The 26,257-nt window shown below is 38.6% G+C and overlaps 1 protein-coding gene across 1 annotated transcript in view; it reads left to right on the plus strand.

Moving 5' to 3' along the window:
- Positions 1 to 21,391, plus strand: part of TSPAN14 (tetraspanin 14) — a gene marked incomplete at its 3' end in the record, with an annotated part of 40,641 nt that extends 19,250 nt beyond the window's left edge. Inside the window, exons 3-9 of the mRNA XM_082486587.1 lie at positions 7,513 to 7,563; positions 13,130 to 13,276; positions 14,098 to 14,268; positions 16,970 to 17,095; positions 18,752 to 18,796; positions 19,311 to 19,430; positions 21,320 to 21,391. Coding sequence (XP_082342713.1) covers positions 7,513 to 7,563; positions 13,130 to 13,276; positions 14,098 to 14,268; positions 16,970 to 17,095; positions 18,752 to 18,796; positions 19,311 to 19,430; positions 21,320 to 21,391 — 732 coding nt within the window. The remainder of the gene's footprint in view (positions 1 to 7,512; positions 7,564 to 13,129; positions 13,277 to 14,097; positions 14,269 to 16,969; positions 17,096 to 18,751; positions 18,797 to 19,310; positions 19,431 to 21,319) is intronic.
- Positions 21,392 to 26,257: the final 4,866 nt, after the last annotated feature.

The raw sequence follows: 26,257 nt of genomic DNA on the forward strand, positions 1-26,257 counted from the left end.
TGGTGCAATGAGAAGTAGTATTCATCAAGCTGTTCTGATTTTCAGAGAAATCACTTTGGAACTGGGTGGACACTCTGCAGCAGATAGTGTGTGGGATATGTGGAAATTGACAGACTATTTTGTTCGTTAATATATTGTGATTGTTCTAGACCTCTGCTTTCTTTCAAGTGAATGCCTCCTGAAGTGGGGTCTATTACTATTTTTGATGGGTAAACAACCTTTGAAAAACTGAAATTTTTTTCTTTACTTGGAAGATTATCAAGAATTTGCCTCTGCTTTTTCACAGGAATGAATTTTGTCTTTTTTTTTTCTGCAGAGTCATTAGATTTCACTTTTTCAAACTTCTTTTTTTTTCAAATTACTGTATTCTTTTTACATTAATGATGAGGATCCAAGGATTTTCCTTTTCCTTAAAGAATCATTTTTAAAGAAGAGATGCGGAAAAACTGAGGACAATTTGAAATACAGCTTGTGTGTTTCAGCTGATCTGTTGGCTAGAGGAACTGATTTTTCTGAACAGGTACTAGTAGTCTTGGTAGCTTGCTCAACTAATGGTCTGAGGCTTTATCAGGCTGACCTAGTAAATTATGTGTAACTACAGCTCTTCTGATAAGAGTGCGGCACCTTTAGTTGTAGAACAAGCTGTGTCTATGTTGAGTGGGAGGGTAGACACTCCTATAGGGAATGCATGAATCATTTAGCTGATACAATGATTCAGGAGCCTATGACATCCGCCTGGCTGGGATGACTAATCTAACAATCTCTTTAAATGGACAGATCCATCCTGTGTAGAACAAAATAACCGAAGGACTACAAAACCAGAAGGGAAATGTAACCATGATTCAAAAAAGGAGCATTTAAGGAGGAAATAGGAGTTTTCTTGACTTGCAGGACAGGTGCTTGTGAGAGCTTGATTTGTGTTAGTGAGGATGGCCACTATATAATCGGTATGAGGAATGATATTTAGATAGGTGTGCAGGCAGCCTTTTGCCCTTTTAAGCTGTTACTGGAGGTATGATATTGGCTCACCTGTGTCTCAACTCATGACAGTTTATTCACAAGTCAAGTAATTTGCATGTAAATTAAGAGTTGCATTTTTTTCTTGTCGTGCTTACTAAAGATGCATGTTGACTTCCCTGTTGTAGTGCTAAAGATGATATCAGTGACTGTGTGAGCTTTAAAGTTAAAGCATGTGGTGACTAGTGAGTAGTTTACAGATTATTTAAGCTTTTTAGTGCGTGGTTACTTTTCTTCAGTTTGTTTCAAATACAGTTCACATAGATTGGAGTGGAACAAAATGATGAACTCAAAGAGGACAAATATGACTATTTTAATAATGGCAAGCTCACAGTGTAATCAGCCTTTGGAAATCTGTAAGTCTTCCTTCTGTGGAAGGTAGTTTGTCTTTTTTCCCCAGATGGGTAACTTGGCAATAGAAGGTTCAGTTCTGCTGACCTTTAGTTAGTTGTGTAGGACTGGCTTGCAAAATCCTTTCTCTGTTTGTTGTGCTTGGCTTTCCCTTTTAAGATAGGAAATGGAGGTCATAGGAAGGCTCTGTCTTCCCAGGCATGATTTTAATGTGGGATTACTTTATTTTTGTCTGTCTTTTTAAGCACACTAATAAGACTTAACTTCTCAAAGTAGACTTGTTTTAATGAGTAGTGATGAGGCAGTATTGCAACCGTTAAGACAGCCCTGCAGGGAGTGCTCAGAAGTTTAGATGAAATTACCCTATTACAGCAAGACTGGACCTCCTTTTGAGTTTTAAAGCCCCCCCCTCCAAATAGCTTCGTTTGTCATAATGAAATTAAAAGACTGCAGTAATGCAAGGTGAAGAACACCTTTCTATTCCGAGTCATTTTGCAATTGAGTGAGTCCTGTGAAAGCCCCAGAGGAGGGAAGGAGGAAGGGGGAGGACAACTGACCCCAGGGGGAGTACAGGGGTACCCTGTCTTGGGGTGCAGCACTGCCCTATGCCTTCCAGCCTGCACTTGGGAAGGCCCAGGGAATAAAAGGAGGTGCCTCAGTCACCTGTTTCTGGTGCTTGCTTCTTTGCCTCCAGTTGAAGGATTTTTTAGGGGTAGTCCAAGAATTGCACCTCAGCCAGGGTGTAGCTATTTCAGTGAAGTGAAGAACTGCATGTGTGTTCTGCCAAAGCCTTTTAGGTCGCATGTGAGCCCACTGTCTCAGATGAATTGAGAGGCGAGAGGGTAAAACAACTTTTAGCTGCTGTCATCTTAATTTCTCTTCTAATGCTCTGTAGCTTTGTGTGTGGCTCTTAAGGGTTTTTGGAGGAAAAAAAAAAACAAAACTTGTCATGCGTGCTGTAGATGTGGCATTTTTGCCCTGAACATGGTGATGAAGGACAAAAATTCTCTTAAGCTCTGGAATAGAATTCTGAGCTTATTTTTGAAAAGTAAGAGAAGACCCAGGCTAGCATAAGACTTTCTTGGCTTTTGCAGTGCATGTTGTTTTTTAGGAACATCTAAAACAGCAAGGCTGTGCCAGGAAGGGGAAAGAATCCACCACCAGCTGGTTTCCTGACCCGGAGAGGAAGAGTCTGGGAAGAGACAAGGGTAGGAAGGAAGGGCTGTAGGCTGCTGATTGCTCCAGCATGGGTGGAGATACAATGTAAAATAGGATTGTCCAGGAGGTGGGAAAAGTGTTCTCCGTAAGAGTAACATTTTGTGCTTACAAAAACTGAGCACAATAGGAATGTATTCACGTTACTTCTAGTCAGACCTTGAGGCAGGCTGACCCAAAATCAGCTCATGTACGAGGGTTGTCTTGCAATAATTATGTTTAGCTGCAACCTAGATTTTAAAAACAAATTAGACCTGTTTTCTGAGTTAGTAGGGTGATTCTAATAGCATAGTGAAAGAAATTCAAAGTGTGGTTGGGAACAGATAATGCTTAAGCTAAGCGGTCTTGTGCATGGTGTCTGTGAGTTGGTGTCAGTATTGTACATCTCCTGAGCAGAATTTACAGCTTGATGCAATATGTTAATAATGTGGATTTTTCGGTTCTAAAGCAGGAAATGACCAAGCGCTGGTTACTAGTTTTAGTTTCCTGTTCAAAATGGCACAGGTGGGCTGCTTTGTGTACATTTCCATCTAACCTTTCATGCAGTATATGGCTTAAGTGACTCTATAGCATAGAAGTGAGTTGGGTAGTCCAGTTTGTTCTTGCTTACACATTGTCCAGATTCTGGTGAAAGGAAAATTTCAAAATGCTTCTCTTTTGAAGTAGCTGCCTTGCTCATTCTCCCCTTGGGAATACTTTTGGTTAGCAATGCTGTTTCTCAGCTGTTCTCCCATTCATGTGGCTGGTTAGTTTGGTGAGCTGATGAAGATTAAAGCTTTTCTTTCAGTTCAGGCTGGATGAGTTCCCTGGTCTGCCTCATAGCAGTCACTTGAATGCCTCTGTGCAAGAGTGCTAAAGAGAGGGTGCTAATTCTCTGTAGAACTCTGTATTGGGTATGCTCAGTCATGCTAACTTTTGAGGTGTTTTTATCACAATGGTGTGTTTTACAATAGTTTTCAATTATATACTTTAAAGTATTTTGCACATGGTATTTAAAGCAAAGAAATCTCATTCAGTTAAGTAACTATAATTTTACTTCTTTGCAAATTGGTTGTCTTGGTAATTGCGCCTGTAAGTGTAGTGTCTGATCGCTTTTTCTTCTGCAAGTACATCATACTTCACTGTTCTTTTGCTAAAGAAACCTAATGTGTGTGGTTTGGCTGCTTCTAGTAAGAATTATGAATCACTTGTCTTAACTGAATTAAGTTTTAGTTTTTGTCCCACGTGATATCCTCGTCTCTAAATTGAAGAGGCGTGGATTCGACAAATGGACCACTCGGTGGATAAAGAACTGGCTGGACAGTCGCACTCAAAGAGTTGCAGTCAACGGCTCGATGTCCAAGTGGAGAGCAGTGACAAGTGGCGTTCCTCAGGGGTTGGTACTGGGGCCTGTACTGTTCAACATCTTTGTCGGTGACATGGACAGTGGCACCCTCAGCAAGCTTGCTAATGATACCAAGCTGTTTGGTGAGGTAGACACGCTGGAGGGGAGGGATGCCATCCAGAGGGACCTGGACAGGCTGCAGAGGTGGGACCAAGCCAACCAACAAGGTCAAGTGCAAGGTCTTACATCTGGGTCGGGGCAATCCCGAGCACAAATACAGGCTCAGCCGGGAATGGCTGGAGAGCAGCCCTGAGGAGAAGGACCTGGGGCTGCTGATTGACGAGAAGCTCAACATGAGCCAGCAGTGTGCGATCGCAGCCCAGAAGGCCAACCGTATCCTGGGCTGCATCAGAAACGTGGCCAGCAGATCAAAGGAGGTGATTCTCCCCCTCTACTCCACTCTCGTGAGACCCCACCTGGAGTACTGCCTCCAGCTTTGAAGTCCCCAACATAAGAAGGACACAGACCTGCTGGAGTGTGTCCAGAGGAGAGCGACGAGGATGATCCGAGGGCTGGAGCACCTCTCCTATGAGGAGAGGCTGAAAGAGTTGGGGCTGTTCAGCCTGGAGAAGAGAAGGCTCCGGGGAGATCTTATTGCAGCCTTCCAGTACCTAAAGGGGGCCTACAGGAGAGTTGGGGAAGGACTTTTTACTAGGGCATGTAGTGACAGGACGAGGGGGAATGGCTTTAAACTGGAAGAGGGCAGGTTCAGATTGAACATTAGGAAGAAGTTTTTCACTTTGAGGGTGGTAAGGCACTGGAAGAGGTTGCCCAGAGAGGTTGTTGAGGCCCCATCCCTGGAGGTGTTCAAGGCCAGGCTGGATGTGGCCTTGGGCAACCTGGCCTAAGTGGGAGGTGTCCCTGCCTATGGCACGGGGGTTGGAACTCGATGGTCTTCAAGGCCCTTTCCAACCTAAACCATTCTATGATTCTATGATTTATCCATGTTGATTCTAGGAGACTAAGTTTATTTTTCTGCTGATTACTTGTAGATAGTTTGCATAGGTGCTCATGGAAATAACTCTGCAAAATCAGTGTAGTTTTGTGAAAATGAGCAGTTTATAAAAACATGAGAGCAATATTTGTATTCAGAGGTGAAAATGAAGCATACTAGTGAAAAATTTACTTAATCAAGAATCTATTACAATTTAAGGTGGTCATTATATTGAAAGATAGCCAGTCTGAAGAGGACACCCTATTTGTGTATTCAATAGCACAGTATTAGTGTGTTACACTAACATTAGTGTGTATACGGAGTATGGAAGATGTGTGTATTCCCAATTATTTTTTTGTCATTTCTTTAGAAAAAGCTCCCAAAGATCCAGCTGTGTCTACTGTGTAATTTGCCCTGATTACTGCAAATTATACCAGATGTCTTCACCTGTCTCACAGCATTCCTGGAGCATTTGGAATGAGAAAGGGTGAAGGATCCATCAGTTGCATGTACTGTGTAACTTAATGACATGCAAATTTTATTATTTTTTTCTGTTTTGCCTGTTCATCTGAAAAAAACTGAGTTAAGATTTAAGTGTAATCTGGGTCAATAGTCTGTTTATATCCATGTGGTTTTTGATAGTATTTTTTAAGTTGTGCTTTGATCCAAGTCATCACTTTAAATGTACTTGGCGTATTCATAGTCTGAGATGAGTAATCATTGTGCTGTTGCTTATTAAGCAACATCTGGAAATTTAAGTTATTTAGCACTGCTTTGCCCAGTTGTAACTCTTCCCATGTATTGGTAGTGGATTTCGTTGGTTAATCTGTATGTTTATATGCTATATTTTAGGGCTTAATAATTCATGCCTAGATAGAAGTGTATAACATCATTTGAGTAATTTTTACAAAATTATATGAATTACACTTGCAGCCCTTTTTAGCTTTCCTTTCCCCTACTCCCCCCAGCAGAGTAAACCCAGAACAATTTCATTTGCCTTGAGTGAAGTTTAGGGTCAGCAGGCAGTGAAATCAGCAGTACTTAAAATCTATACATGTATTTTCTTGTGTGACTGTAAGAGGGGTCCCATTTCTGCTTCTTGCCTGTGCTGTGGGAGATTTGACTGTAATGCCCGTTTAGTGCATGGGAGGTGCTGCATTTCCTAGAGGAAAGGGCCCCTTTTTCAAAGCTCTTTCAATTGTTGAAATTTACTAGACAACAAGTATAAGGCTTGGGGGAAGAGCAACCTCAGTCTTTTATATGGAATCGTAGAATCATTTAGTTTGGAAAAGACCTTTTTAAGACCATCAAGTCCAACCATAAACCTAACACTGCAAAAACCACCACTAAACCATGCCCCTCAGCACCACATCTACACTTTTTTTTTTTTTTTTAAATACCTCCGGGGGTGGTGACTCAACCACTTCCCTGGGCAGCCTGTTCCACTGCTTGATAACCCTTTTGGTGAAGAAATCTTTCCTAATATCCATCCTAAACCTCCCCTGGCACAAGTTGAGGCCGTTTCCTCTTGTTCTGTCACCTGTTACTTGGGAGAAGAGACCACACACACACATACCACCACCCCACCCCACCCCCCCACCCCCCCGGCCTTGCTACAACCTCCTTTCAGGTAGTTGTAGAGAGTGATAAGGTCTCCCCTCAGCCTCCTTTTCTCCAGGCTAAACAGCCCCAGTTCCTTCAGCCGCTTTTCACAGGACTTGTGCTCTAGACCCTTCACCAGCTTTGCTGCTCTTTGGATATGCTTCAGCACCTCAATGTCTTTTAAGGTTACATGGACATAGCAGGGTAGAATACCATTTTAAGTAATGAGGCGGAGCTGCCCTCAGTTAGTAGAGAGGTCACTTCATTTTGATTATTGAAATTGGATATTAAAGACAAACTGCCTGAGAATGGAGAAAGGGAATAAAAGACTAGAACAAGGATCTCTTGCTTTGTTTGGATGAATGTAATTCAGAAGTATTTATTATACAAAATATGAATTGGTGTAGGGTTTGTACATTGTCAATTAGATTTGTTGGTTATTGAAAGTAAGTGGATGGACCATTACATCAGCTTAATTCAAAAGGGCTTAAAACAAGGTAAGGATTCAGAAGACAAACTGTATCTAATTAGAGAAGAAACTAATATAATGAGCATTGACACTGAGAAGTTATGAAGAGTCAAGCATGTCTACTGTCTGGGGGTGATACTATAAAATTACTAAACAGGGAATAACCTCAAAATGCATTAAATATTATGAAATCTTCATTCATGTTCAGGCACAAGGTTTAGAGCAAGTCATTGGGACAAGGTTAACTCCCACTTGCACGCTACTATGTGGAATTGTTAATTTAGTACTGTGTGCTTTTTGAGTAATCATGAATAATCAAATTGAAATACTTTTAAAAAGTAGTTTATAAAATGCAAGAATGCTATGGAATAAAAGTGCTGTAAATCCTTTTTGCAAGTGTGACTCATGGGGAGGAATGTCCCATTACTATTGTTTTAGATCACAGACAATATTTGTTTTACTTGAGCAACAGTGCTACTGGTTAAGTGTTTGAGAATTTGTTGATTAGTGTATCTAATGCATTTTTCCTTTTTGTTTTAGCTGGCTGGGATGGCCTTCCTTGCAGCTGGTCTGTGGGCATGGAGTGAAAAGGTAAGGGTAGAAATGACCTTACTTGTTTGGTGGCTGCCCTCTCCTACCCCCTGTCCCAGTAATACTACTTCCTCAGGAAGTAGCAAGGGTTAAATGTAGCATCATGAGCTCAGGAGCATGTTCAAATGATCTAAACTGAGTTTAGTTGGAGTTTTGTTCTCTTCAATGATCAGGTGTTAAGCTGTGGCCCTTGATGTTTAGACCTTTTTTTTTTTTTTAAACTCTTAAGAGCAGGATGCTAGGGAGAATTTAATTTTTATGAATAATCTTTATGAACTGGTTCTCTTTTGAAAGCATGTTTTCTAAAATACGCTTATCTACCCACCTCTTTTTTAATAAAAACAAGAAGCATTTTGGAGGAATTTGAAAGATATTTCTTTTTATATTTAAAAAAAACCACCACCAACAACAAAACCTATGCATCTTTGGGACCATCTTTCTGAAGTATTTTGGTCTTTAGGCTGTCTATTGTCTTCTACTTTATTCCACATGGAGTTACTTAAGTGATGGTATATCTGTGTAGAGGAACAAATTGGGGAATATATCTAGCTGAGTAATACTCTTATTTTTGACAAAGGTTTCTTTCAGCTGAATAATTTCCTCAGAGGAAGCTGTGTGGGCATGTACCTACAGAGTTCAGCTGTTAGAAGAGGTGGTATAGGTATGGAAATGAATGGTTCACCCCTTTGTTATGAATGTAAAAGCATGGCTTCAATATGACTACAAGCAGTAGGAAAAAGTGACGATTACTACCGGATTTACTGATCTGCATCTTGATTAACAGCGCAGGGCAGGTGCCCTCACTGTTCACTTGTGCTGCTGAGTAAGAACACTTTTTAATTACCATTGTAGCGTAACACTTCCTTAATCAGAGTGCTTGTATGCAGCAGCTACCCACATACAGAGAGGTTCTGGGATTCCTCTACTTTATGGAATTGAAAGAGTTTTATGATTATCTTAATGCTGAGGTATTTATCCTCCTCCCCACTCCCTATGTATGTGCACACATTCTCATAACTAGATTAGTGATATCATTGATATATAGTAAGCAGCCTATCTCCACACACAAATGCATTTACCTCCTATTCTGTTGTTAAAAAGGATTTTCTTTCCAGCCCTTTAGGGAGGGTGTTGAACTTGTCTTGAATTTGTATTCTCTCATGTTCAGACATTATCTTCTGTTCTGTAACGGAGCACGTAGGAACTGTGTGGCTGGAAATGACTAGCTCATAACCACCACCATTTGCTAAATGGACTTTATGCTACACTGAATGTACTAAAAGGCAAAGACAGACTGTTTCTGTCTTTATTTCTTAAATTTTGCCTGAACTATTTCTGCTCTCAGTCTGTCTTGCACATAAGTGCTTCAAAGCTGGTTTTGAATTTCTGAATGGCTCATGAAATCTGTATGTCTTTCATGTCTGTTGTTCTGTGCTGTGTGGGCAGCCTTTAATACTAGTGCCATTCTTCAGCTGTAGTGCCTGTGTGGATCTGTCTGTTTACAGATACACATCTTGGTGAACAATAGATGGGAAGTAAGAGAAAAACATTCCAGAAGCTGTGCTGAAGTGGTAAACCCAAAGATAAACTGCAGGTGGTGGAAGAGTTTTGAACATCCTGTCTCTTAGTGCAACATGAAGTACATCGGGTCACTTTAACTTCTCTGTTTTTTTCCCTTGTCTTTTTCTTTTTCCACTAGGACTACACTTCAGATTGATTCCTCAGCAGTTTTTATTTCTGGCTATAAATCCTGTGCATCTTTTAGCTGATAATATGTCGAAGTGAGAATGCTGGTTTGTGAGAAATGTTGAAAATACTATATGTAAAAATGTTACCCATCTGGATTTGCATTCCCTGTTTGAGTCAAATCCAGTCTCCTTAACTGGTGCATCTAATTGGCCTATCCTTATTATCTTATAACTGGGTTTTGTTATTCTGAACAGTCACGTAAAAGTTAAATTGCATAAAAATTTAAAAGTCTATACAATAAAAACTGGATAGATGGTAATATCAGTCACCCAAGACTTACTGCAAAAATCACTAATACAAAGTAAATTATAATAAACTGTTAATAGAAGCAAGGTGAATAACACTGAGCCCTCTCATCACGAAAACATTTTTTTTTGTTAAAACCATTTCAAGAAGGACACAAAGGAAGATCTGAGAAACTAAAGGCAAGTCAGCCTAACTTCATTCCAGCAAGTTCATGGCTAATAACAAATGGACAGGGAGTAGTCAGTATACTTCAAAGCAGGACAGTTATTTAGAGGGACTTCAAGAGCGTAGAGAAATGGGTTGACAGGAAACTTATGGAAGTTTGTTTATTAAAAAAAAAAAAAAGGGGGGGGGGGGGCAGAAATGCAAAGTCCTGTGCCTGAGATGGAGTAACTCTATACATCAGTATGGGCTGGGGGTTGGCTGCCTAGAAAGCAGCTGTGTGAGGAAAATCCATGAGCTCCTGTTGATCAGGAAGTTGAATATCAGGTGTGCCTTCATGTCAAGGCCAACAGTGTACTGGGCTATATTAGCACCAATGTGGCCACTGCTTGAGGGAGGAGCTTCTTCCAGTAATATTAATCACACTTGAGGCTGCATCTGGAGTACCACGTCCAGTTTTGGGCTCCCCGTGTCAGGCAGGTCTCTTCCAACCTGAACTTATTCTATGATTAAGTGTACTTATTCTTCAGTCTGCTGATCTGTCTTTGTGTTTGTACACAGAGGTATATAAACTGTCTGAAGGTGTGTGCATGTAACTTGTGTTATAATCAGTGGCAATGTGATATTGTGACAGTCAACATGCAGTTTACAGAACTTCATTATCTGCCCTTGTCAGCTGTGTTTTGTAGTTTCAATATTAGTGTATCTCAAACCAGTAACTGGTTTGGCATTTGTTAATGGGCTGTATTAGAGACTTCTTTTTTTTTTTAAGACAGTCCATGTTTGCCCACTGTTGCCAACACACTTCAGTTGAGATGGTGGCATAATGTTTGTAAGCATTAAAAGAAGGTGGAAAACAAGTTAAGTGTGTACAGCTGAACTCCTCAATTCACTGTTCTAAGCGACTGAAAGGAAGACTTAAAGGCTGAGTTTTATTCTTGGATTTTTGACACTGACTTCAGGTATCAGACTTCATTTCTGTATGCCTGTAGGAAACCTAGGTGCTATTGTAAAGGGCAGCCTGCGCTTCAAAGCTTTTACCATCCTGCAGTTGGCACAGGCAGATCATCCTTAGAGAGATGAGTAAGGTGGAATGAGATAGTCCCTTGAATTAATTCTCTTGTTTACTTCGGGATTTTTCACTTAACATCTTTTGTTAGGCAAAAAAACCCCCACAACCTTCTTTTCAAAAGTGAATGTTGTAAACATCAAATGTGAACATGAAGAAACTGCTGTGAACCAGCAACATCTGAGCCCAGTTCCTGCCAACTTTTCTTCATAACGTGCTTTGATCAGAGGAAGTTTTCTTCTAAAAGATGTTGCTTGAGCAAGTGAGATTGTCTGAAAAAAGTGCTTGAGTTTAGGTGTGGGAAGGAGATGGCTGGAAATAGTTGTGAAAGTTTCAACATCGTGGTCGTGAAGTGTTTGGTTTCATAGTGTATTAGTTCTACAAAGACACTGAATTAGCCTAGATAATCTTGGCATATCTTCCTTGGTTTTGGGGTCTGAGCCAAGGTTTGATTAGGTGGAACTACCATAATTAACCCAGTAGACCAAGTTAGATAGCTGTGAGGTCTTACAGTTTGTAAGAATGGAAATGTGTCACTGGTGACACTAACTAGAAGTCATTGCTTCTCAACACCGCTTTTTAATAGGCTATTTCAATTGTTAGTCACCAGCCATTGCAAGGCGATTCTGAATTCTGCGGTTCAATTATTTCTTTTTTTCTTTTCATCCCTTCAACCAGTTTTGGTAAAAATAATCCGGTTGTCTTGCTGTTGCCAGATTAAAAACTCTAGCAAGATCTGTTCCAGAATGCATTATGAAAGAAGATAAACTACTGCGTATCACTATAGTACTGATAATCAGTGTCTTTTCATCAGATGATAAAGTTTCTCCACGTGCATGTTTTCTTCTAATGCTGTATTTTGAAGACATTTTTGTTAAGTGAGCACTTAAATACAGAGTGATATGGATTTTTCCAAGGTATTCTTTTTGGATGTATATTCTTTGTACTTAAATCTAGCACAAATACCTGAGTAGCAAGATGAGGATTTACATTACATACCTCAGACCAGGACACCTTGACAGAATTAGGCTGCTTATATGAATTACTTTACAAGTCTCTGATATCTTTGTCTTACACTAAATGGTTAGCTTGAGAATATACTTTATAAAGAAAAAAATGAAATACGGTAAACATGTACTCATGGGATATTGTACTGTGTTGATTTTTGTTATTTCTCTGTTTTAAAGGGAAAGCATTTCCTTATTAAAATGTCTGTGTTGCTGATGAGTGTATGGTGAGCACTCAGGCTATTGCAAGACTACCTGGATGTCCCTACAGATTGTTCTCATTGACTTTAAGAGTTTCAACTGTTTGTCCCTCCTGTCTTCTGCATGTTGCATATTGTTCTTGCACATTACTTGAGAAGCTTGTGTTATATGTCTTTGATGGGATTTTAATGGCAGCTGGTATATAAACTTAGTTTTTTTAAAACCTGATCTAGAAATAAGGGCTTCTCCGTGTTAGCATTACATTTACATAGACTTAGAAATTCTGTCCTAAGACCTAGGGAGACAGGCTTAATAGATAAGTTTATTGTCAAGATAAGCGGTGTCTCTGGATAGTTAACAAAAAAGAAAATACTGCTGCTAAATTACGTAAATTGCAAGTATCTTACATGGAATAACTTGTTTTGGTGTAAGAATTTTATCTGGGGTGAAAGGGGAATATATAGAATATACTTCTGTATTTTTCTATTTTTTTGTATTTACTGTATTTTTTTGGAGGAGCATTCCTAAAACTATTCAGCACTAGAAGGGGTAGAACTAAAATGTTGAGAGGAAAAATCTGCTTCCCTTGAAAACCAAAACAGGATTTTGTTCCCCTCCCTTAAAATGTAACCCATAACCTGCTTTGTAGTTAAAATGCCTCTCCCTTTCTGCCACCTAAACAGAAAGGATTGGAAGAATTATTTTCTTAAATTTTTTTTTTTAAGACTTTGAAATTGGAGTGCCCTTCTGGGTGATGCATTTCAAATTAATATAAAGCATTAATTCTTTTTCCTTGAAACTAAATGAATATTCAGTGATAGTAATAAGCTTTTGGCACCATCTTGTGGAAGCTTGTTTGGCAAATAGACCTCGGAGAATGTAATCTGAGAAACCGACTGCACTGGATTTACTTCTTAGAAGAATTAATAGCTATTATCTTTGCAATGATACTTCCTCTTCTAGGGTGAAGAGAATAGGTATTGGTGCTTTTCCGTGTGGGTTGTTGTTGACAAGCTCAAGGGTTTGCAGCCAATTTATTTGGAATCATGTGGAAGTCATGGATATCCAGGAGGAATGTTAAATGAAAAACATGCTTATAGTGGTCACCATTTTCTGTTATCCTGTTTTTCAGGGTGTATTGTCTGATCTGACGAAGGTGACTGGTCTTCATGGTCTGGACCCAGTGGTGCTTGTCTTAATGGTGGGAATAGTGATGTTTACTTTGGGATTTGCTGGTTGTGTAGGAGCACTGAGAGAAAACATCTGCCTTCTGAAGTTTGTAAGTAACATAATTATATAAGGGTATTATTATGTATGTGACCTATGGGAATGATGAGCGAAGAACTAGTAGCAAACCCAGATAATTGATTTATAGAATTTGTTTTTTTACAATGCATATGGTAAACTTACTCCCCTGATGAGCCTCTGAGTAATGACATTAAAAGCAGTGTAGGTTCAAACCTATGTATATTTTCCTCTTTCTGGAAAATATTTCTTCCCTTCTTCATTCATTCTACTGTACAGTGATGTTATAGTATGTGTACCACAATCTAATGTTGTATATGTAATATCACAAAACATAATGTTTTGGAACATATTTAGTAAGGAATTACTAGAGGGGATGGTATAGTGGCTTAGGAGAACAAAATCCCTTAAAAACTACTTCTAAATGTTTGGTGGAAGAAACTTGGACTTTGGTGTGAAATCTTGTTTTTAAATTGAGGCTGCTTCTTTGCCTTAGGTCTGAACACAGTTAAGCTGGACAAAAAATTATAAAACTGGAAACAATCCGAGAAGTAACATCAAGACAACTTTAGCCTAGTTTTACAGATTCTCATTTATTAATATTTTCACTGCTGTGCATAATGACTGTGATATGGTGCTTATTTTACTGTTGAGTTTAGGTGACCAAAACAAAAAGATAACCCTACCTCTTGGGTGTTTCTTTACATTGTATTCTCATTTAACAGGCTGTGTTCTCACAGTGTCTGTACTGAGTGAGAATTTTAACTTAATTCCCTGTGTCCGTTTCTGGTGGAGTTAGAGTAGGGATGCATTCAAAATGAATGGATATTTTCTAATTTGGAACTTTTTTTACAGTTCTGTGGAGCAATTGTGTTTATATTCCTGCTGGAGCTGGCAGTGGCATTCCTGGCCTTCCTATTCCAGGACTGGGTGAGGGACAGGGTGAAGGAATTCTTTGAGAATAACATTAAATCCTACCGAGATGATATTGATCTCCAGAACCTCATTGATTCGCTACAGAAAATTGTAAGTTCATATCCTGTCACTTCTTGTCATATCTTGTTCTAGGAGAAGATGTAGATTTGGAAGTTTTCCTTTTTGTTAGAGATTTATCATATTCTATAGCTAATAGCGCCCTGATACAGATGTACTGTTTTACTCTTTCTGCATTGAAAGCATCAGGGAGGCAAGGTACTCTAAAATGCAGTGCTGTTTGAACTGCAAATGTGGAGGCTCTGCTAAGCATCCAGCTGCCTTTTCACGTTCTTGACTTGCTCCCCTGTTCTGATCAGTCTTGCACCAGTTTAAGTGAGAAGTGAGCAACAAAAAAAACTCTTTATCCTGAAAAAATTGTGCAATGGAAGTGGTAGTCTGCACTCTTATTTTAGGAGGCCAGGGAATGCAGCACAGACCCTTTTCTTTTCTGACATGCACCTCATCTAGAAGCGAAAGATGATTTTCATTAACTGGGAAAGGCTAGTCTCTAGTCAGGCGGTTGTCAAGGAGGGTTGAAATAGTTTTATGCTCCTGTGGTCCTGAAATCTTCAGTTACCAGAAGACAGTGATGTACACCAGGAGATGACAAGGCCTGTGTTAGTAAGGGCCTGGTAGCTTTCATTCAATCAGCGGCTTTTGTAATCGTGCCCAGAAAACAACCAGCGAGGGTGATTCTTCTGATTTTTATGTGTTTGTATGTGGTTAAAAAAAAAAAACATATACAGAGAGAAACAGAGTGCATGTGTGAGTACTTCACAAAGGGGTAAAACGATTCTCTTCTATATATATTCTCCTTATGAAAGAAGGTTATTTTTGTCTGTGTTCCATCTTCTAGAAGATCATGTTTAGAAATTCGCCCTCACAGCTCAGTTTGATAGCGAAGTACGTTTTAGCGAGGATAGCAGTTTGGTCAGCTGTATATTACCAGCAGCTTACCTATCCTGTTCATTCGCTCTTGCGTGCATTGTTGTAGAAGCTTCCTCTAAGTTGCCTGGATGGATTTCAGTGCTGTTCTGCTTTAGCTTTCGGTGCTAAGGGCACCTTTTTGTAAGGTAGGGCTCCTCCTGGCCATGTCCAACACCAGTAATTGTCTCAGTGTTGTCTGCTCTGTTGTCGCTCTTTCTATTTATCTAGTTTCCGTGCAGTCAGCCAGGCTAATACGCTAAGCTGATTTAGAGTTGGACTCCAGTTAAATACTTTTCAACGAAAATAAAAGGCTGAGCTTACTAAAAGGAGTTCACTAGCCAGATTAACAAGCTAATAAACCTGAAGAAGGAAAGACCAGAAAAATCTCTGAATGGGCCTGTCGTTGATCCATACCTGAAAGTACTGAGGGAAGAGGGGGAATATTCGGTGCTGATTAGCAAGTGTAGTTCTGCAAAGGTTGAACAAGGTGCAGCAGTGTGTTCAAATGCCTCGCTGAAGCCCATCGTCTAAGGAGCTGTGCTCCTTAGCCTGACTTGCTCTGTTCTCAGTGTGTGCCTTGGGATCCAGAGAGCTTTTTGTAGGCAGCTCCTTGCTCTGGCTAATTATATAACTTTCAGGCCTGTAAGTGACTTCATAGTCTGTACCTCACTAAGGTAGATTAGCGCGTTTAGTGGTTGTATGGCTTTTTATGAAGGCACAGATGTGAGGAAGGAGAGACTAGAAAAACGAAAATGAACATCTTCTGCTTCATGGTAAATGTATCGGTGACTTTAATTTTTTTTTCTTGGTGTGTTTTCTATTCTGACCATTCTGTTCAGCTCTTTAGTCATATTTCCTGTGAAAACTGTGTAAACAATTCTGCTCTCTGTTCACATCCGTGTCTGTCACAATTTAACTTCTGAGTCCATTTACTGACTTCAAGTTTTGGTGGTCTTGCCAACAGTTAGGTTAATGCAAGTTTTGTGAAGACAGGCAGTGGGCAGAGGAGAGATGGTAGAGGTATCCTAAGAGGATGGAACTTCATGAGGTACCAGGAAAATCTGTGCAATGGTATAACATTTCAAGAACTCAAATTATGGAGAAAGATTTGCTCCCTTAAATACCCGGGCCAGTAAGCTGCAAAGCATAACTTAATAAGAAACTAGCTTTCACTAGGTCCAGGAATTGAACATTCCTTGAAATGTTGGGACTTCCCCAACCTGCAATTATGGTAATTACACTACAATGTTTATGTCAAGAAATGTGAAATATTTCCAGAGTTGACTGACCTTTGAGCTAGTGAGACTTTACCAGTTAATTCATTTGGATATGAAAACCTTCTCATTTAAAAGACAGAAGTGTATTCACAAATATTTGGATCCACTTTTTACAGTGAAGAAGGAGAAGAAAACCTGTTGATTCATGAAGATTTGAGGATGGAGCCACCAATTTAAAGAAGCCTTTTTCATAGTTTTTCTGGTTTTGGTTGACTTGGAAATAATGGGTTACAAAGCATTTGTGTAAACTATTTTGTTGCACCATTTATGGATGTATGCTGGTTATGTCTAGCAATTACATCTAAAGTGGTAATTTTTATGATTTTGCTTGTCATGCCGACACCTATTTCCAGGAGCAGTATGCCAAATGTATTGCTTTAATTTCATAGAGCTAAAGTATTGACTACTCATTTTTCTTGCTGTGATGTTGCCATTGATTCTGCACAGCCTTAGAGAAAGTGAAGATGATGAACAAATATCATCCAGAGAATTTGTTCAATTGTCTCTAAAATACCCCCAAATGCTAAGTGTTTGTTTATCTGTTGCAGAACCATTGCTGTGGTGCCCAAGGTCCAGATGACTGGGACTTTAACATATACTTTAACTGCAGCAGTGAAAGCAAAAGTCGTGAGAAGTGCGGCGTTCCTTTTTCCTGTTGTATACCTGATCCTGCAGTAAGTTGTTTCCTGGCTTTGTATTGCTCTAATGTGATTGGAGAGTTATGAAAGGAAGTACTTCCTGAATATGGTGTGATGGCTAGGGCTTTAAAAGGTCTTCTAAATGATCAAAAATTACTCTTGGTCAGGCAAACTGTTTTTGTTTGTTCCATCCTTTTTAGAGTCCAAATACAGCAACATGTTGTACAGCTGAAAATTTGTCACCAGGAATTCAAGAGATTGTTGTATAGTTTGAGCCTGCAAGTATTGGTGGCTGATATTTTTTTTTTTTTTTTTTTTATTCCCAATAAATTTTCCTTGAATTCCTGGCCTCTTATCTAGCTTGTAAGGGCCTGAGAGCACTGACTAAGCAGCGTGTTTGCCCCAGTTAGAATTAATGTTACACCACCCCTCTGCCAGAGAAGTTGGAGTAACTCTGCTGATTGTTTGTCAGCAACTAAAGTGCTCATGCACAAACTTAGTGTGAAGTATTTGGGTCAGTTCTCTGGTTTTGGGAAGATTTAGGTGCTTATTGGTAAGATCTATTTAGTAAACTTCAAGAATCTGACCCTTTTGGTGAAAGCCAAAATGCGGAGGTACGAACTAACGTATAATACTCTGTAGTATTAGTAGGAATAGTTAGAGCTCAAAGTCAGTCCAGCAGTCCTCGTGTGGAGCAGATAGCCATTGGTAGGTTATACTAAGGCTTTTGATTGTCTTGGAAATCAGCCAAGGAAAGACTTTGTCAGGGAAATATTCCATGTTCAGATTACTCAGTAATTATTTTCTACTTTAATTTGGTGCAATACTATTCCACTGCAAATTTTTCTGTTGCTGCTGCTGTATTTAAGGAGACACAAGTATGTTTAAATGTTTTTAATGTGAGAGTCTACTCCTCATATTTCAATATAACTCACTGTTGTGTAGATTATGCTATAATTGTGTAATACATATATGTTTTGATAAGTCTCATACAGACAAAACAAAAAATGTCTTAAAATGAATGTCTTTGCATCTTTGGAGATAAATACTGTCATTGGCTTGTGTGGGGTTGCAATCTGGAAGGTGTTTATGGTCTTCCTACTTGAATCTGCAACTGGAGTGTTTTGTCTTCAAGACTAGGTCTGTCTTGGAGCTGGGTTGTGTGTGAGACTGAACTATCAACTGAGGGGGCTCAAGTAGCTTACAGCTGTTACTTGATTTAACTGATTGGGATAGCAAGTTGTATACCACTTGAAATTACGAAGTTGTAAGGCGCATTTCTCCACTGCACGTGTAAATAAATCTGCCCGATACCTTTATTGTTACCTCAGTGTTGAGGAGTTATATGAAATAGCTGACATGAAACTGATCTTTGAAATGCAGCTGTCTTACCTATCTGCTGGCAGTACAGTTGCTACGCATCATGTTGAAAAGTCCTTGCTAGTTGAAAATCAAGCGATAGAAGCTGGGATTTCTGGTGGACGATATTTTCCTGCTAGTATACACCTCTGCTTTGTCACTACTTTTCTTGTGTTCTGCTAGTGCTTTGCTCATTTTTACTGTAAATGCTTCTTAAAATGGTTGTTTCTGACAGTACTTGTTTGTCTGTGAATCTAAAAGACAGAAAAACTTCCTTTAAACAGAAATGAGTAGAATTCAATTGATTTAAAATAAATCTTTTTTCCTTTGCAGCAAAAAGTTGTGAATACGCAGTGTGGCTATGATGTCAGAAAGAAGGTAAGGTGCTGAGATCTTGCTGTCTGTCATGTTCTGAGCCTGCATAGGCAAAACTATAAAAATGGTGGAATTGCTGATAGGTATGTCAGCTTAAAATTCTGGGAGCTGATCAGCTGTGCTACATCATAACAGAAGTAGAGTGTGGTAGAGATTTTCCTTTGTTTAAAGTAAACTTGTACTGTGGGAGGGTGGAGAAAACAAGTTATGGAACAGGTAAAAGGAAAGGTGTGTTTCAAAAAGGGGTAAAACTTGCATTTCAAATGTGCATTTCAATTCTTGGTTCTAATAGTCTAACTCTGAATACTACTCTCTGCTAATTCTAAAGTGTTGCAATATCAGGATTTGCACAAAGATACTCAAATCAATGTCTGACATTCCCTGGTTTAATCTGAGCGTATTTGTATTTCTGGAGTCTGTTTAAAAACTTTACTACATAGTTTAGCTGTATTATGTGATTGACTGATCTTATAATAAACTTGAACAGAAAAGTAACATTCTTCCTCTCTACATTCAGAGCAAGAGTGAATGGGAAAATCAGATTTTTGTCAAAGGATGTATCCTTGCTCTTGAAGCATGGTTACCCCGAAATATCTACATTGTTGCCGGTGTCTTCATAGCTATCTCACTGCTCCAGGTTAGTTGGTTTTGTTATGCTGCTTTGAAAAAAGTTTCAAGTTTGCAGATACAAACCTGCTGAAGGTAGAAGTCATTATGGAGAGAGAGGTACAGTAAGTATTTTGACACTGTATTTTTTTAGTTATAAGAATAGTATGGGGAAAAAAATAGGGATAGGGACAGAGTGAAAATATCTGATATCAGCTAATTTAGTTCTGTTGAGATTATGTTCCTCAAAGCAATGAAGGTCATCCTAAAAATACAATACAATTATAATACATACACTATATGATGATGTGATGTATATTGTTATATATTAATATAACAATATGCTAGTATGTGGTCACTTTATATAATGTGATACAATAATTTATTTCTTACATTTCAATATGCTGTGGGGCAGGGGAAGCCTTCTGGTCATCTATTCAGTAGATCTGAACTACAGCCTTCTCTCACATATGTGAAATCACTAAAATACAATTCTGTCCTTCATGCTAAGATTGCTTCCAGCCAGCTGAACGGTAATGTGTAGCATACTGCTCAAAGAAGTTGAGAACAGAAGAGGAGGGAAATTGGTGCAAATGTGGTATTGTGAGAACCAGATAAGGAGTTGCTGTGACCTCTTCCAGTACTTTGTCGGTGCTTGGTATGTCAAAGAAGAGAACCAAAATTCTCAGTAAAACATATCAGAGTAATTCTTTCAAGGTGGATCCTGCTTTCGTTGTGGCAGTTATTTACACTTAGCAAAATTCCTTTGCTCTGATACTGATTCACTTCAGTGGGAAATAACAAACTTGTGAAGCTACTATGGAATATATTTTTCCATTTAACTGAAAATAGTTGAACATAAAGTGCTGGCAAAATACTTTTTCCCAGCCATGGCAATACTGCCCTCTGTTGCTTGTTTTTTGATACTTTATCACCATCTAATGATAGTGCTTCCATGGCTTTGAGAGATGCTGTCTTGAGAACACCGGAAGATATTCAAGATAATCTTTTTGGCAGTGAGGTGACTGACAATAACTTGATGTTGTTGTTCTTATTCATGTCCTGAGTCTCTGTGAAACCACTTTCACAGTCACTTGTATTTTCAAATTGGGTCTGTCTTGTGCATTAAACTATTTCATGGTAGGACTGAGAATTAGACATAGCCTGTCTACATCTAAAACAAACATTTCAGCTTTTCCAAAACTTCACCTCACTCTTGTTGTTTTTCTAAGAGCGTTTCAGGAAATGTGCTGAGTTAAGAATTTATCTTCAGTTTGTAAAGGAAGATTTTCACTGAGAACTTTAATGAACATTAAAATTTCAGATTTAAATGTCTCAGAATAATCTGGGACTCTCCTAACTACTGTTTGTGACCAAGATTTTCATTTTAGTACAGGTAATTGTACATTCTGTATGTATTTAAAAAAACTTGATCAGAAAATTGACTGGATTATCCAAAGTTGTGGAATGAATGAAAATGCATGACTTGTAACTTTAGGAATAGGTAAGTGTGAGTGTTGTAAGATTCAAGTAAACTTTGCAAAGTGGATTTCTTTCAGCCCTAGGGCATCTAGTAGCTTATTTTGAATGCTCCTGAAGTGTTACATGAAAGCATCTTTTTCTCATGACTTATTTCCTGCAAGATTCTGCCTTTATTACTTTTTAGTAATAGCCATGCTTTGATGGATGATCCTGGCTGTGAAATGATATCTGAATCTGCAAATGCTTTATGAATGCATGTCTTTATTTGCAAGAGTAGTTGCACTGGCATCAGTATAGTGCAATAGGAACACATAAGAAGTAGGTTCCCATTCTGCAATAATGACGAATGGTAATAGGCTCTAATTTTTAGAAACTTCTTGCAGACTCGTATGTTGCAAGTGTTTCATCTCACAAATGGTTTGTTTTTTGTCTTTTTAGATTTTTGGGATTTTCCTAGCCAGGACATTGATTTCTGATATTGAAGCTGTAAAGGCAGGTAATGCCTTCTGAATATAAAAGCAGACATGTGTTGCGAAAAAAGTGTATTTTACGGTTATTGGTCGGACACCAAGGTGGAAGAAATGCACAGACCATGAAATACTCCTGTTATAAAAAGCCTTATGTGGATTTTAGCCCGCTCATGCCTTTTGTTAGAAGCTGGTACAAAAAAAATCTCAGAACACGCGTCTGTCTACATTTTTTTTTTTCTAACGAGACATCTCGGTGCACCAGCATTGATCTCTGAGGAAGAAACGGAGTTTCCCAAGACACTGGCGGAACAGATTTTAAAGATTATAGCAAGGAGACCTGAAACTGCTGTAAAATCTTTCCTTGAAGAATTACCTTGAAGATTGTTCTGTTTTCATTCCCAGCTGTCATCAATTCAAAATATAATCTTTTCAGAAGGTGTGCTGACTTCTTCAGGATCTTGAAATCATTTTAATCTCTACAGTAGACTCATGCAGTCATTTTTGGGGAAAATACCCAGCAACTGTAACTGTCATGGTATTGAAAATTGGAAACAAAACCCGTCATGCATTGTTGAATTCTTTAACTGATTTTCAGTTGTGCAGAAGTAGAGATATTTGTTTGACTGGGATTAATGTAAATGTCTCAGGAGCAGGAACTTGTGCTCAGCATCAGACCTTGAGTAAACCATGCCATTTTGAAAATGCAAGCCTTTTCTCAAGAGGAAAAATCTGACTATCTGTAGCATTATATGTCAGACGTCTCCATTTCAAGCAAAGGGGTGTGAATCCCTGATGCTGTTTCCTGCCTGAAAAAAATGTAAATATTTTTATTTATAGAAGAAAAAAAAAAACCTCTTTAAAAATGCTTAGCTTTTTATTGATCCGTAATATCTTTAAAAAGTGCTGTCAGCAGAAATCTCTAAAATGCAGCTTGTTTCAGTAAGTAGCAAGCATGCTATGCTAGCTGTTGGGTTTTTTTTGCCTTTCCTCTAGTTTCTCTCACAACTGCCATATTAATCTTCACATGTCCTAACTGCTAATATCAGGACTGATGAAAAACATTTAAATTCAGTATTGATCCCTACTGAAATATCTTTTTTTTAACGAGGAAATACACATTTAGGGGAAGATTAGAGTTGTTGCATTTTTAAACCTTCTGTAAAGCTATTGAATCATCAGTTCTGCTTGTATTCTGATGCATGGTTCAAATGCCAGTCACAATATGTTGAACCAAAGTGGTTTCTTCATAGAAATTTTCTGCATCAAACTGAACTGTACCCACTGAAGTAAACTTTTTCTGTTTTTATCAGAAGAAAACTAAACTCTATTCTTCCCATCTTCACTTCTTGGGGGTTCAGTAGATGGATCTGTAGTTCAGGAAGAGTTCCAGTATTCTTTAAAAGACTTTGGCATAGTATTTTTAGCTTGAAGATAGAAGTATGTGACTAAAAGGTTCTTGGAAGTAGCTGTAGCTGTCAGTTTTACTGTGGGCCATATAACTAACATTGTTTACTGCTTCCAGTGACACCAGTCTTTTCAGGGAGAGCAGGTTTATTTACAGTGCCTACCATAGTGTAAATTTTAGAAAAGTATATATTTTTGTAATGATATTTTACTACGTGTAGTTTGCCTGAAGGATTTAATACTTGTATTTCCAAAGTATATGGCTTTCTTAGGAAGCCAAACTTTTAAATAACTCTCTGATGTCCTTTTTTTTCTATTCTGCACGTATTAACGAACGTTTCACTGGCAAAAGCTGATCAACAGTAAGGATCTTTGTGTCTGTATTGATTGTCCAGACACCCTTCCAGCTTTTAATCTGTGAAGCACTTAGCAGACAATGCTGTACTTCTTGTGTACTTCAGTTCAGCTTTCATAGTTCTTTTTCTGGCTAGCGATTGAGACACAACAGGAAAAGGAAGCTTGTCTAAGGATGGCTGATTTCCTTACAGTAGCAGAGAACAGTCTGCTGTTACTCATCTGAGAAACCTGAAAGTAAAATCGCTAGAAGTACAGTGATTTCTCTCTCTCTCTTTTTTTTTTTTTTTTTTTTTTTTTTTTTTTTTTTTTAGCTTCGATATACAAGGAAACAATAGCAGTAGATCACTGAGGGGAGAGCAAGAGGCATTTCTTTTGTACGGCCTTGAATTTGAGGTCTGTATTACTTGTTGAATCTACTCCATTAGGAGCAGCCAAAAATTTGCTGCTGTTACTGATACTTTGCAAGTAGCAAAGCAGTGTCCAGCAACCTTGGCTTTAAACTCTGGTGCTTGAAACTTTACACCACCTCATCAACCAACTTACTCTGTTAAGGTTATCTGTAATAATCAGATGTATGTAAAATTGGAGAAGGATGCTATTGTACTATTTTTACTACTTGTAACTTTTTATTTGTAAAACATTGCATTGAAAATTTCATCTAGGGATTGTTTCCCTTTGCCACTTTTTAACACAGAAATCTCCTAATGCTGGGAAGTAATTTCAGCGGTTGGTGAAAATCATCATGTGCAAAGATATCTGCGGAATTTGTGTACTGAAATTAGCTGCTGACAAGAGCCAGTGTCATGGATCAGGATTCCAGTGTCTGCAAATCTTGCCAAGTTGCCTGAAGACAAATGGACACTTGGTTTCTTTTTGAAGTACTGTTTGTATGCAAAACAGAATTTAAATGAAGTGCTGTCTTTCCACAGTTTCTTACTGGCTTTGGCCATATTACCACCAGCTTTGTGTCAATGCTTCAGTTATTTGGAACTGAATTCAAGAGAGCAAGTTCAACCTATCTGAGGATCTTTAAATTCACAGTGTGATTTGTTTTCATGGTGGATAAACTTCTCTGTGCTTATTCAGTATCACTTGTAAAACCCTGGGGCTCTAGGCTGCTTTATCCCTAGAGATTTTGAAGTGGACCCCATTGGTGGTACACATGGCTAGTGTAATTTCAGACTTGGAATGGGAATACTTTCTTACGACTTTCTACTGTAGTTATATTAGCATCTTCTCTGTGGAACTGCAGTGACTTCATGGCTAAAGGTTTAGGTTGTGGTTTAAAAAAGTCTTGTCAGCAAAAGCAGTTGGGTGTGAGCCTGCTTCGAAAGCCTTGAAGGAGAAGCAATTCAATGATCTCACAAAGAGAGGTTTGGTAAATTGTTCATGTTGAGATTTCAGTGGTTGCATTTGGAACAACTCCACAAACACTACAATGGAAACAAGGTTTTTACTGAAGATGTCAAATATGAGATCAGACTCGAATAACTAGACTGAGAGAAGGAAACTTTTCAGTGTGATCGCTTTTATTTTTCAGAAATGACCACAGTTTATTTCTGTGAAGCAATGTATTTATTTGTCAGTATGTTTGACAGTGCAATTGCCCTTTTGTTGCTATTAATATACCTGCATTTGGACACAGTTTCCTTGTACATGAAGAAGAGGATGAATATAAGCACTGAAAAAAGTGCAGTGACCAAAGGAGCTTTGGTTGCCTCCTGAAAACCTGGATATTTCTTCCCAAGAGGTCTTTAGTTTTGGTGACCTTCATACAGTGCCATGTGGATAGGCTTGTACCTCCAGTCCATAGAGGTTGATGTAACAATTGGCTTACACGTAGAAATGCCTTGGTTTTTGTCTCCCCGTTCCATCCTTTCCTCTTCCTTCCCCCTCCTGCCTGTGGGTTGTCATGCAGCTTGAACATTGTTTAGCCAGTGGAAGGGGAGGTTCTGTCTCTTCTTCTGAATTGGCTTTTCTGAATGACTTTCAGTACTTTTTTTTTTTTTTTCCTCAAGCCTTAAATTTGATCAAATAAAATTTAATATTTTGTACTCCTGGAGTTTGATTTCTAAGATTTGTTGCTTCTAGTCACTAGCACTTCCCTCTCTAAGGTTTAGATTGGCTACTGAGACTACAATTTGTGGATAACTACAGAAATGGTAAAAGTCTGCTGGTGTTCATGTGTATATTTTGCTGAGACTTTCTTGATTATTTTTTTTTTTCTAGTCTGGGCTGCTGAATAATAGATAACACTAGTGCTTTTCTCTCCATTGTTACTGGAAAGCCGTGAACAAGTGAAGAGCTGCAGAATGGTGTAGAGAAATTATTAAATCTCAGGACACCCAAAAAGTCAAAACTGCTCTTTGCCCTTTGACTACCATTGTCCACAGTTATTGCTCTTGTGATTTACACAGTCTATGGTTTTGTCATGTCTGAGCAAAGTTCCTGAAACTACTCATGAGAGTGCAGAAGGGAAGGTTTGAAGAAGAGGCTTGCAGAAATAGGTTTGTGTCTGCTTCTTTGACTATTTTAATGTTTCTTTAATGTGTTAGAACCTAATTTTAATAAAGTCAGGTAGACATTTAATCAATAGATAATGGCTATATTAGAATAATGGAATATCTGGAATTAAATACTCTAGAATGTTAAGGCTGGATCATTTCTGATAGGAATGAGTTAACTTGAATGTGACTATTTGATGTGTCTATGTAGGACTTGTACTAGATCCTGTTATCTCTTACTAATGCCTGGTGTAGGCACAACCCCAGATCTTATTCTGAAATTTAGATTGTCTGAAGCTATTTCTCATTTTGACACTGGAAATGTGTAGGATGCCTGTATCACTGTGTTTTAAGCTAGAGGAAATTGCACATGGTTCAGCTCTTATTTTTCTTTTCTCCTACTATGTGGTCAAAACCTGCTTGTGTGTTACCAGCTCACTTGTCTGGGTGTTTTTATGAAATTCCCTTTCTCAAGACTACTGCTGAAAGTGATACTCGGTGGTGAACGTAGTGGGCTAAATACTGTTAACAAGTTTTGCAAGTGGAAAGCTTTTGCAGGAACAAAGTTGTACATTTCTTCACACACATAAGCCAGTTATACACAAATTGTTTGATAACAGGAAGCTGTGTTGTCTTTTAAA

Source organism: Vanellus vanellus (genome assembly GCF_965231255.1).
Source record: "Vanellus vanellus genome assembly, chromosome: 7".
Classification (NCBI taxonomy): domain Eukaryota; kingdom Metazoa; phylum Chordata; class Aves; order Charadriiformes; family Charadriidae; genus Vanellus; species Vanellus vanellus.